Source organism: Podarcis tiliguerta, assembly GCF_965153285.1.
Source record: "Podarcis tiliguerta genome assembly, chromosome: 9".
Lineage (NCBI taxonomy): Eukaryota > Metazoa > Chordata > Lepidosauria > Squamata > Lacertidae > Podarcis > Podarcis tiliguerta.
Genome location: NC_139542.1, coordinates 10,700,517 through 10,712,903, shown reverse-complemented (window position 1 = coordinate 10,712,903; position 12,387 = coordinate 10,700,517). Strand labels below are relative to the sequence as shown.

The 12,387-nt window shown below is 47.7% G+C and overlaps 1 protein-coding gene across 2 annotated transcripts; it reads right to left on the bottom strand.

Moving 5' to 3' along the window:
* Window positions 1-854: 854 nt before the first annotated feature.
* LOC310657733 (alveolar macrophage chemotactic factor-like) lies at window positions 855-10,223 on the bottom strand. 2 transcript variants are annotated; one of them, XM_083398853.1, is made up of 4 exons: window positions 10,105-10,223; window positions 3,968-4,106; window positions 3,799-3,882; window positions 855-1,125 (listed from the first exon to the last, which is right to left on the bottom strand). In XM_083398853.1, the coding sequence occupies exons 1-4, from the start codon at window positions 10,169-10,171 to the stop codon at window positions 1,119-1,121; spliced, it is 297 nt and encodes a 98-aa protein (XP_083254979.1). In that variant the 5' UTR covers window positions 10,172-10,223; the 3' UTR covers window positions 855-1,118. The 2 variants fall into 2 exon arrangements, with proteins under 2 accessions (XP_083254979.1, XP_083254978.1); XM_083398852.1 differs by having other exon boundaries at window positions 855-1,128; window positions 10,105-10,221.
* Window positions 10,224-12,387: the final 2,164 nt, after the last annotated feature.

The window sequence follows — 12,387 nt, the reverse complement described above, 5'->3', positions numbered from 1 at the left end:
CCAGCGCCTGCCAACCTAGCAGTTCAAAAGCACTCCCGGGTGCAAGTAGATAAATAGGGACCGCTTACTAGCGGGAAGGTAAACGGCGTTTCCGTGTGCGGCTCTGGCTCGCCAGAGCAGTGATGTCACGCTGGCCACGTGACCCGGAAGTGTCTTCGGACAGCGCTGGCCCCCGGCCTCTTGAGTGACATGGGCACACAACCCTAGAGTCTGTCAAGACTGGCCCGTACGGGCAGGGGTACCTTTACCTTTACCTTTACCTTTATCAATGACTACTAGCCATAATTGCTATGTTCTGCCTGTTGGGGCTAGGTTGTGTCTGAATGTCAGGGAGGGAGAGGGTGCAGTTGCATTCATGTCCTGCTTTTGGACTTCTCATGGTCTTCAGTGGTCAGCCACTGCAATAATTGGATGCTGGACTAGATGGGCCTTTGGCCTGATTCAGCAGGATCTTACATTCCGATTAGGGCAAGAGTTTGGAAACTTTTTAGAAAGACAGCCCTGCAAAGAAGACAACAAGTGCCTGGGTGTGAGCAGGCCTTGGGGCTCAGATTTGGAATTTGTGCTAGACCAGTGTTTCCCAAACTTGGGTCTCCAGTTGCTTTAGAACTACAACTCCCATCATCCCTAGATAGCAGGACCAGTGGTCTGGGATGATGGGAATTGCAGTCCAAAAGCAGCTGGAGACCCAAGTTCAGGAAACCCCGGTCTAGACTCATGGGTAATGGAAGCTTCTTTAACTAGAAGAAGAGCTCTCTTTCCTTTTGCAATGTAACATCGCCCAATTATCCCAAGCTATTTGGCACATTTTGAGCAACGTCTCTGCTGATAATGTAGAAATTGCACAGTAGCCGTTCAGTATAATTGTTTAATGGCTGCTAGCATTCGTCTTTCTTAGTGCTAATTTGCATTCTTGGTGCTTTATTCCAAATGAGCCAAAGCAGTCACTGATGTCCACCGTTCAACCATCTCAGAAGGACACAGTGGTTTTAAAGTGTGGTTTTGAATATATATATATAATTACAATATAGAAAGCATGATAACAGGGCAGCACTGCATCACTGTTTCTTCGGGCTCCTTGTGCATTTTTCCACCTTTAGGAAGACTCCCATTTGCGGTCACTGGCTGCTATATGTTGAAATTAGTAAAAGAGAAACTGGTTAAATTCCATTACTTAAGCCATGACTGTCACAGATGTTCTTCGCAGTAAGGATGGCACATTCATCAGTGGCTCCCATCAGAAGCGATAAGGAACAAGTGTAGTGCCCTGGCTGTTTGTTGTGGTGGGATTTGGGCACCCTTCACCCCCCCCCAAAAGTAAAAATAATACCTCTGAGTGTTCAAATTAAGCTACCTTATAATCCTTACACAACCCAGCAAAGTAAGCTAGTATTGTCCCCATATTGCAAATGGAGAGCAGAGATTCCTCGCCCTAAGGTCAGCTAGTGACGGCTGCATACTTAAACTATACATTTAAAGGACATGACTTCCACCTTGGGAGCCACAGTTTGTTGAAATTGTAGCTCTGTCAGGGGTAAGCTGCAATTTCCAGGAATCTTTGGGAGAGGTCATGTGACTTCCTTAAGGTGTGTAAGGCTTTAAAAATGAGATCATGGTAGACCGAACTGCAGACTTCCTCATTCATGGCACAGTCCCTTTGCTGTTAGTGTTCACAGTGGCGTAGCGTGGGTTGTCAGCACCCGGGGCAAGGCAAGTAATTTGCGCCCCCTAACCCGTGGATTTGCACCCCCTAACCCGTGGATTTGTGCCCCCTAACCCCCAGATGTTGCACCCGGTGTGGCCGGCCCCCCCTGCACCCCCCACGCTACGCCACTGAGTGTTCAGACTAAACTGGACATATAGGAAAATCAATCATAACCTTTAAACAAAAAAAAAAACACCACCCTGCAACCTGCTTCTTGAATGAAAAGTAGCACCTGGAGAGGAGCCGTTTTCAGAAGAGAAGCAGGAGGAGGGAGGAGGGACTTGACCCTTTCCCGTAACCACGTTCCTGCTGCAACCCTCCTCAGCTGCTTTCCCCCAGCAGAATTCCAGGTGTATGCTGAGCTTGAACCCCATGGGAATGGTGCGTAGAAGCTGTGAAAAAGCAGGGTGTTGGGTTAAGCATCCCTCGCTGCAGCTCCTCTAAGAGGCACCTCCTCCTACTGCTTTTCAGCAGAAAACTGCATAGATTATCTCAGCGATTCATGCCATCTACACAGGGATTTTGTGTTCTCTGCTCTGAGACGGGACATTAAAGAATGCTTGGTTTTTGATTTTTCCTATGATTCAGGTGACTTGGACTATTCAACAATAACACACAATCATATTTTAAGGGACAGGTGTGAAAGGTCCCCATTTCTAGAATTTTTTGGTCATTGGGGTGCCTTAGACGATGTGTGTGCCAAGCGTTAGTTTTTCCTGGTTATACACTGAGAGTTTGGGCTGCTTGGCTTGCATTTTCCCAGGTAGCAAATTTCAGACTTAACTTCTGCATGAAAGATGAAGGGAAGAGCTTCAGCTCAGTGGTAGAGCATGCAAGTATCCCTGGATTAAGTCTCTGGCATTTATAGGTGGGGCTGAGAAAGACTTGGGTCTGAAACCCTGGAGAATCGCTGCAAGTTCTTCTAGATCAGTGTTTCCCAAACTTGAGTTTCCAGCTCTTTTGGGGTTACAACTACCATCATCCCTGGCTAGCAATTATAGTCTTAGTTTATGGTTACCAGATTTTTTTAAATGAATCTGGGAACACTTTTTTAAAAGCTGAGTAGCAACAGGGAGTCAGTAGTGGGGATGGAGAGGCGAAAGACCCTGGGCCCAAGCACACATGCATATTGTATAAAGGTGCAAAGCCCTTCTTTCGCACCCTGTGAAACATAACTGCATAGAGTTTTTTTAAAAAAACTGGGCAATGGCGCGCCCCGCACCCGTGACTCCACTCCAGAGCCTTCCCCGATCTCCTTCCCCCTTTGTTTTGACAGATCGGGGGAGGCTCAGGAATCATGGGCGGGCAGGCGTTGCCCCAGGAGGTGCCAGCTTGGTAGTGCAGTTGGCTCTGGCTGGCTTCAGGAGCTGCTGGCTCCTCACTGCCGTGGCGCAGGAAAATGGCGGGCACCATGGCAGTGAGCAGCTCCTGAAGCCAGCCAGAGCAACTGCACTACCAGGCTGCTGAGGCTGCCGCTGCCACGTTTCCCAGGGACAGATTTGCAAATCTGGGGACATCCTGAGGACGGAATTTGTCCGGGGACAGATTTGCAAATCCAGGGACTGTCCCCGGGAACTGGGGACGTCTTGTAACCCTATTCTAGATGATACTAAGCTAGATTTGTGAATGCCCAGACTTGGTACAGGGCTGGTTCTTGCGCCAGTGAGCAGCTTGATTAAGCATATTAATATCTACATTGGCTGGATGCAGGTGAGAACAATATTAGGACCACTGCTATTTGCGTGTTGCTGGAATTTTTTCTTGACTATCAAATAAAACTCCGCATTCTCCTAAATCAGGAGGCCCTCATATTTTGGGAGGCTTCAGGGCACTTCTGCAAATGTTGCCGGCAACACATAACACCTGTTTTGCAGAAGGAAAACTGGCACAGCTCAGACCCCTCCCTGTAAAAGGAGCAGAATACCTACAACCCCCCCCCAACAAGCAAAATTCATACAGAAAGTCAAGCAAGCCCTTCTACCAAGCAGCTAAACAAACAAACAAAAACATTTTTTTAAAAAATGGAGGGTCTGAGGGCCTTGGTAGGTGCCAAGGGAAGTCACCCAGCTGTAACTGAATATGCAAAATCGTACCTCTTTATCAGCCTCTTCAGCAATTTCTGCACCCACTGGGCAGTAGGTGCCACACAGACCTGCCATTTGCTTTTCAGGGTTAATCTGAAATGTAAGGATGAGGTCATTATTAGCGTTCTTCCTCACCCTCTTCAGAATGGTAGGATGTGGGCGTGCTGGCTTCACTTACATTATTTCTGTCCTCCCACACTGTATTCTCTTGGGAATGACTTGAATGGATTGGATCTGTTTCGGGCCAAAGGCCGTGGAGGTGTGCTTCTGGCATTTGCAACTTCCCATGTGGACTAGGTGACCCTCCATCGCAAGACCTTTGTGGAAACACCACGAGAAATACTCAGATTCCTGCACGCATAATGTTAATTTCATTCTGTGTTTATGCTTCCTTTACTACAAAGAGTTTCGGGTGACATGGGAGGCCCCCCTGCACTGATTCTCCCAGTAGCCCTGCGAAGTAACTTAGGCTGAGATATACTTAACAGATAGAACAGGTCCCTGTGAGCTTCACTGCTGAGCAAGGGTTGAGCCCAGATTCCCCCAGTCCTAGCAAGGGGTGGACTTGTAGGGCAGAAGGTAAGGGACCCAACGTTAGGTGCAGCCAGAGTCAAACTAACTCTAGCTTTGTCCCCATCCTCCCTGCTGAGCTTGACAAGTCACAAGAGCAGCAGATAGTAAGGAAGAAGGAGGCTGATAGGCAGTACTACCCCCCTGGACCAAGATTGTAAGAAAGAGGTCAGCCAAGTGAGATTGACTTAGGTTGGTGGGTCAGCGTCCTATTAACTAACGGAGCGGCCTCCACTGGTCTTAGCCCAACGCTCTTAGCAAATTACTATTGTAGGGGGTATGCAGTGGACATACAGCAGGTCCTTAAACAGCAAGAAAGAGATGCGCAGTTTTGCTTTACGTCCCAGCCCGATCCCTCAAGCAATTTGCAGAGCTCCTGCCTGTCCCATGCTGGTTCTGCAAGCAAGGGCAGACATATTTGGCTAGCTGAATAAATGACTGGCAGTGCTCAGAACCCTAAAAAGAGCAAAAGACCTACAGATGTTTCGCACGTGAGCTGGAGGGACGCTGCAGCTTGCAGAGCTGAAGCACGAGGAAGCGGAGGCTGCTGCGCTACCCTGCAAGTCGGCTGTTAGTCGGGGAGGCCTCAGCAAAGCCCTGCTGTGCCTCCAGCTTGCAGGGACACCCTCCCCAGAGCCTGATGCAGATGTCCTCTTCAGGCTCCAGAGAGGGTCTCCTCGTGAGCCAGGCAGACTCTCCAGGATGCTCCCAATATACGCAATTTCAGTTACATCTGCAAAGGCATAGAGCATAACCCCCACATAAATAGGGAGTTGCCTGTACCATAAGCCTGTTGTGCAATGGGATAAACGCACGTCCTTTTCATACAGGAGCGAATACCCTAAGCCCATTGAGTCCTTGTTGGGCTTTCCTCTTCATGCACTTAAAGGTAAAGGGACCCCTGACCATTAGGTCCGGTCATGGCCGACTCTGGGGTTGCGGCGCTCATCTCGCTTTATTGACCGAGGGAGCTGGCATACAGCTCATGTGGCCAGCATGACTAAGCCGCTTCTGGCTAACCAGAGCAGTGCACGGAAATGCCGTTTACCTTCCCGCCAGAGCGGTACCTCTTTATCTACTTGCACTTTGATGTGCTTTCGAACTGCTAGGTTGGCAGGAGCTGGGACCGAGCAACGGGAGCTCACCCTGTCGCGAGGATTCAAACCGCCGACCTTCTGATCGGCAAGTCCTAGGCTCTGTGGTTTAACCCACAGCGCCACCCGTGTCCCTCACTTCATGCACTTCCAAGGGCATAAATGGGAGACTGGGGTCACATTTCTTGGCCTCATCTTGACCCTTCTGGTGCCTCAGCCCATGTGCCTCCAGCATGTTGCAAGGGTAACGTTTTGCAGCAGGAAGCCTGCTGTAAGCCTAAGGACTTCAGAGCACGAGAGAGGCAGACACCCCAGGCGACAAGGGCGCATCAAATGCGGCGGGGGGGGCAGGAAGCGCAGCCCTGCTCTTCCCCCTTGTGCAATTGAAATTGCATGAGGGAAGCACCCAAAAGGGGCTGTGGAAAGAGGAAGGATTGCACCTGCCCCCCCCAACCTTTGAAACATTCGCTTGGCCCATATTTTGATTGTTTTGTGTACCGATTCATTTTCTCAAGTCCTAGAGCTTTTATGTTGTTCTGCAGCTGTGCCTTGTGAAATCCGATCTTACCTGCCGAATCAGATCTTACCAGGTGCACAGAAAATCCAAAGAGAGGTTTTGCTTAAAAAACGAGCTTCAGTTCAGCGGGTAAGATCTGATTTTTGAGAGGCACGGCTGCAGAAAAATGAGAAAAGCCCTCAGAACCAGGGGAATTAAACAATACCCGATACGATCAAAATACGGGTCAAGCAAAAATGTGAATAAGCCCTAAGAACATACAGCTAGGTGCATTTATTGTTGAATGACAAATTATGAAAGAAGAAAGAAAGAAAGAAAGAAAGAAAGAAAGAAAAAGAAAACACACATAAGTTAATGTTACATGAGTTATTTATGCTTCTAATACTACCAATAATAATACTACAATAGTAATAGGACAGTCAACTAAGAATTGACTAAATATAATGACTTTACACAAATACACAAAGAAGTTTCATATCTCGTTTTTCTATCTTATTTAAGATGAAAGAATAAAATGTGAAGTCTTCTGTATAATGACGTGAAATTCCATTGTATTTCATTATGTCTCCAAACAGCAAATTCAGATTTATTTGTTCTTCCCCAGTTACATTTGCGAACAGAGTTATCTTTGATTTTGCCTTCCTTCTCTTTCTCAATTTGGGGGTTTATTCATACGTGGCAGACTCTGGTGACCCAGGAATTCACTGCCAGCAGAAGAGGTTTCTCCAGGTTCTGCAAATTTCGTCCCCAACTTCTCTACATTTAATCAAAGGTCAGCGCAAACAGTTGAGTGTATTTCAGCTCTGCATCATGTACAGTAGAATACTCTGTTATTTGTGGAGTGTGTGGTCATGTGGAGAGAGCCTGTGCCCTTGTCACGGACACATGTATACATTCTGTTTCTACCTTCTGCTGAAGTTGGTGAGAGTTGTGAGCAAACGTAATGGGTGTGATCACAATTTTCATTCAGCCACCACCACCACCCCCCAGCTTTGCAGTCACTGAATATGCAAAAATGAATTTTGCAAACAATAGCGCAACATGTTAGAGACCCGAAAGACGCAAACCCTGTTTTGCAAGGACAGGGTATTCGTGGATTTGTCTCAGTTAGGGATGGGTGAATTTGCCAGTTTCAGTCTTTCTCAGTTTCCCCTTTTTTCTACCTTAAATCCAGTTCTCCCCATTTCCGTATCGGTTTGCAATTTGTAAAAAAAGTCATCACGGAAATTCACCATCCTTTTAGTACATATTTCTCTTGCTGCATTTTAATGCAATTTTGCCAAATATACACATCTTTGCCTAATAATTTTTGCATCCCTAATATACATTTTTAGGCACACCTGCAGTACATGCATTTTAGTACACATTACTTAGCTAGAAAACTGCACTGCAAGATTCAGACAAGTTCAAATTATGAAGGAAAGCTGAGTTTTGGTTCTCATATTAATCCAGCAAGGGCTAATTAGGCACGTTTGCCTTGAAATGCAAACAGAATCAAATTTCTCCCCTATCTCTAATCTTAGTACTGTCTGTTCTGACTACACACAAGCCCAAGGTCTCTGGCTGAATCCTTTCCCCAGCTGCCTGATCCCCTTTAACGCCAGGGATTGAAGCGGAGACCTTCTACATAAAAACATGTGCTCTACCGCTGAGCTCTGCTACCTCCCCCGGTGCACATCATTTCAAACAAAAAGCCATCAAATAAAGTTCACAATGCAAGCAATAAGATTGCAAGCATAGCTCGCTTCACAAAAGGAGGAGCACTGGTACCCAAAAACTCTCTGTCAAGCAGACCGTGACTGTTTATTTATTTTACATTTCAATTGCACCTTTTCTCCCAGGTGCTCAAGGTGGCATAGATTGTTCTCTCACTCCCCATTCCGGCCTCACAACAACCCTGTGAGGCAGGTTAGGGCTGAGAGAGAGAGTGTGTGTGATGGGTTCAAGGTCACCCGACGAACTCTGTGGTCGAGTGCAGATCAGAACCCCGTTATCCCAGATCCTACCAGGACACTTTGTCCACTAACCACTGAACTGACTCTTTTACATTACAGTGGTACCTCAGGTTACATACGCTTCAGGTTACAGACTCCGCTAACCCAGAAATATTACCTCAGGGTAAGAACTTTGCTTCAGGATGAGAACAGAAATCGTGCTCCGGCAGCACGGCAGTAGCAGGAGGCCCCATTAGCTAAAGTGGTACCTCAGGTTAAGAACAGACCTCCAGAACGAATTAAGTTCTTAACCCGAGGTACCACTGTATTGTTTTATGACTCTCGTTTTTGCACTCTTGTTTCCTGCTGTTGTTGTAAACAAAAATAGCCCTTTTCCTTTATGGGGTATCCAAGAGCCCATATAGAGTCCCTACATAGGTTCCCTATTGGTAGGAGAAAATAACAGAGGCCAGCCAGAGAATATTGAGAAGCAAAGCAGCTAGTAAGCTTGATCTTTATTGATCTGTTGCAACAGGGTGCTCCCCTCACATGGAGGAAAGGAGGAGGACCCAGAAAAATCGCATGCAAGGCCTTATAAAGATTTTTGAAATTCCCATCCTGTAGATCAAGACCACCCCCAGAAACATCGTACATAAACACACACAAAAAAAAGCTGTCTAAAAGAGAACATTTGAATGTTGTTTTTCTCCTGTCGTTGTTTATCTCCTGTCTGGCAGGTTACTTGATTGGATTTCCTGGGTAGCCTGGTCATTCTTTAGTAGTGATAAATACTTAGTTCCTGGGCCAGGTCACAGGCTCACACCTTATTCAAACACAGATATACGCTTAAGGCAGGATTTGTGAGGAAAGAGACAATGGGGAGGCTTTTCCATTTTGACCTTGTAGAGAAAACATTTGGTCAGTTTAGGAATCAAAATGGTTCCAGGTTGGCCTTCCTGTGCTGATCTATGTATGTGCAGTTATGAACATTACCATATATCTAAGACCATAAAATTCCTATCACACTGTAAAGGGCCGGCTCTGCCATGCGGCAGAGTGAAACAAAAAAGATCCCTTCTGTTGCAAACAGAACAATCTGACAATCCAAAGGCAACAGGGTAAGGCCAATAATATAATTGCAATACTTTTATATCACTACTGTATGTAGTGTAAGTTATCTGATTGTAAATTAAGATATAATTCAATAGTGATATAAAAGTATTGTAATTAGATTATTAGCCTGCTGTGTTGCTTTTGGATTCTCAGATGAGGCAGAGTGAGGCAGCTGTCTGGGTCAGTGGCGTAGCGTGGGGGGTGCAGGGGGGCCGGCCGCACCGGGCGCAACATCTGGGGGGGCACGCTCGCACTCGCAGCTCTCTGCCCCTAGCTGGCTCACTCACTCTCTCTCACTGCAGTGCTGGCTGTGCGAATCCGATCCGAGCCGCCGGGTCGCCACCCACTGTGGAGGGGAGGGTGCCAGGCGTGCGGTGCAGTGCAGAGAGAGAGCGAGGGACTATCTGGGGGAGGGAGAGTGCAGCGGGGTGGCACAAATTACTTGCCTTGCCCCGGGTTAGGGGGCGCAAATTACTTGCCTTGCCCCGGGTGCTGACAACCCACGCTACGCCACTGGTCTGGGTTGCCAGATGCCGGGAGACGGCAGAGAGCGATGGCAAGGGTTTGGAGGGCAGAGTGGTCCATATCCCACAGCTCATTTCCCCAAGCTCTTCCACAGCCATTTGGAGAGTGCAGGATGCTTCCCCGCTGCCACAACATCATAGAATGATCGCTCCAATCCTCCGTCCCTCGTCACTTTTATGTTGGCTTCATTTCCAATCAAGGCAGACCCCCCCCACAACTCTCTGCCGAAATCCCTTAACTTCTTACACCACAAATTCTCTGGTTTATTTTTGTCCGGCTTTGATTGCGCTAGAGCCCCTTCGGACAGCAATAATGTGGAAGCCTTGGGGGACAAACCAAAGAATAAATTGTGATTGCTCCAGCTAGAACTTACATGAATAGTTCTCCTTGAAATTGTGGATTCTAGCCCCAGACAGGTGAGTGATGGAAAGACAGTTTGCACTAGCTCAGAACACCGTTTTCATAATTAGTTAACACCTTCCAGGGTTGGCTTCTAGTAAAGCCCAGCTTCAGATTCGGAGAACTGACAGTGCAAAGCTGAAAGCAGACCCAGGCTACTCACCATAGAGAGGGACTATGTTGCTTGCAAGCAGCGCGAAGCCCAGCAACACCACCATCAACGACTTCATTGTGGCCGCACCTTGATATTCACAGCGATTGTGCTTTGTGGGTGGATGAGGGGAACCTTCTCTTTATAACCACCCTGGAAAAGGGAACTTTCAGATACAGTATGAGGTGGGTGAGAGGGAATCCACACAACACATCAACAAATATATTTGTGTGAGTCTGAAAATCCCCCATGCTTTTGTGCTTCCTCAAGTCTAAATAAAGAGATGCAAACGGGAAAGAGAAACCAGGAGCCCACCCTACCCATTGAGCACAAAACAACCCTCTCCTGCTGCTCCTGTTTCTACCGATCTCCCATTCTCTGGCCAAGCAGCGATTTCCACGTCTCGGCCAATCCCAAGGGTTCCCGTTTGCACCTGCAAAAGCTTTGGGGTGAGTGAGCTTCCAATTGGCCAGAGGCTCACGTCTTGTAGCTTCTTCCCAAAATCCTGCAACTTTCGCGGCTGCAAATGTTCGTGGTTGGACATGGTTGTGTCCTGCTTTTCTTGCGCTGTAGTTCAAGACTTGTCCCTCCAAATGGAAATAACACAGAAAATTTGGGGAAGCATCGCATAATAATAATAATAATAATAATAATAATAATAATAATAATAAAATTTATTATTTGTACCCCGCCCATCTGGCTGGGTTTTTCCAGCCATTCTGGGCAGCTTCCAACAAAGACAAAAAAAACAGTAAAATGTCATACATTAAAAACTTCCCTGAACAGGGCTGCCTTCAGATGTCTTCTGAATGTCAGGTAGTTGTTTATCTCTTTGACATCTGATGGGAGGGCATTCCACAGGGCGGGTGCCACTATCGAGAAGGCCCTCTGCCTGGTTCCCTGTAACCTCACTTCTCGCAATGAGAGAACTGCTAGAAGGCCCTTGGTGCTGGACCTCAGCGTCCAGGCAGAATGATAGGGGTGGAGACGCTCCTTCAGGTATACTGGGCCGAGGGCTTTGAAGGTCAACACCAACATTTTGAATTGTGCTCGGGAACAAGTTAATACAGCAGAATGATGTGCAGACACTCTGAAATAAATCCATCAGCAACTATTGCTTCAGTAACATGTTGCAGAGGACAAGCTCAAAAAAAACAACAACCCCCAACTCACCAGTCTGGGGGGCCTTTAATGGACGGTGTGGGAAGGAGGGAAAGTTGGTTAGAGACTGTGGCACAGGCGAAGGGGCTCATGACCCTTTGCCACTGTCTCCAGGCTCAATCAGAGTAACCCATTTCATGCGGAAGCCTTGTGGCATGCTTGTATGAAGCGAACACGTCCTGTCGCATGCGCATGTAGCCACCAGAGGACTTTGGGGGAGCCTCAGCCCCAGTGGCGTAGCGTGGGTTGTCAGCACCCGGGGCAAGGCAAGTAATTTGCGCCCCCTAACCCGGGGCAAGGCAAGTAATTTGTGCCCCCCCCCCGCTGCACTGTCCCTCCCCTAGATAGTCCCTCGCTCTCTCTCCGCACCACACCGCACCGCACGCCTGGCACCCTTCCCTCCACAGTGGGCGGCGACCCGGCGGCTCGGATCAGATTTGCACAGCCAGCACTGCAGTGAGAGAGAGTGAGTGAGCCAGGTAGGGGCAGAGAGCTGCGAGTGCGAGAGCGCCCCCCCCCCCGATGTTGCGCCCGGTGCGGCCGGCCCCCCCTGCACCCCCCACGCTACGCCACTGCTCAGCCCCCATGGTCCCGCATAGATGGCGTGCCTAGCTTGTGGGGTGGGGCTCAAAGCCAGTTTCTCCTCTGTGAAAAAAGACGGTCACGGAACCAAGAAATTACATAGAGCAAAAGAATTACCGTGAAAATCCCTGAAACGAGAAGTAATCGACTAAAGAATTGAATTAAATAACAAAAATCAAAAAATAAACTAGAATTAAACAAAAACTTTACGGGATGCCGGCTACAAAACCCGTTTCACTGAACTAATCAGTTTCTTCAGAAGGAAATTATAATATTTTAAGTGATATCAAACAAGCTCAAGAACAGGGCTGAAAACGCTTCCTCGAGTTTACAAAAAAGGTATGAAAACCTCAAAGACCCGTTTTAAACATACAGTGGTGCCCCGCAAGACGAATGCCTCGCAAGACGGAAAACCTGCTAGACAAAAGGGTTTCCCGTTTTGGAGGTGCTTCGCAAAACGAATCTCCTATGGGCTTGCTTCGCAAGACGAAAATGTATTGTGAGTTCCTGCGATTTTTTTTTTGCTCCCCACCCCCTTTTTCTAAGGCACTA

Coding starts and splice junctions, on each gene's coding strand:
- LOC310657733 (XM_083398852.1), bottom strand. CDS start 10,171: ATGAAGTCGTTGATGGTGGTGTTGCTGGGCTTCGCGCTGCTTGCAAGC. Junction 4,107..10,104: donor CAACATAGTCCCTCTCTATG/GTGAGTAGCCTG, acceptor GTTTCCACAAAG/GTCTTGCGATGGAGGGTCAC. Junction 3,883..3,967: donor TGTGGGAGGACAGAAATAAT/GTAAGTGAAGCC, acceptor CTTACATTTCAG/ATTAACCCTGAAAAGCAAAT.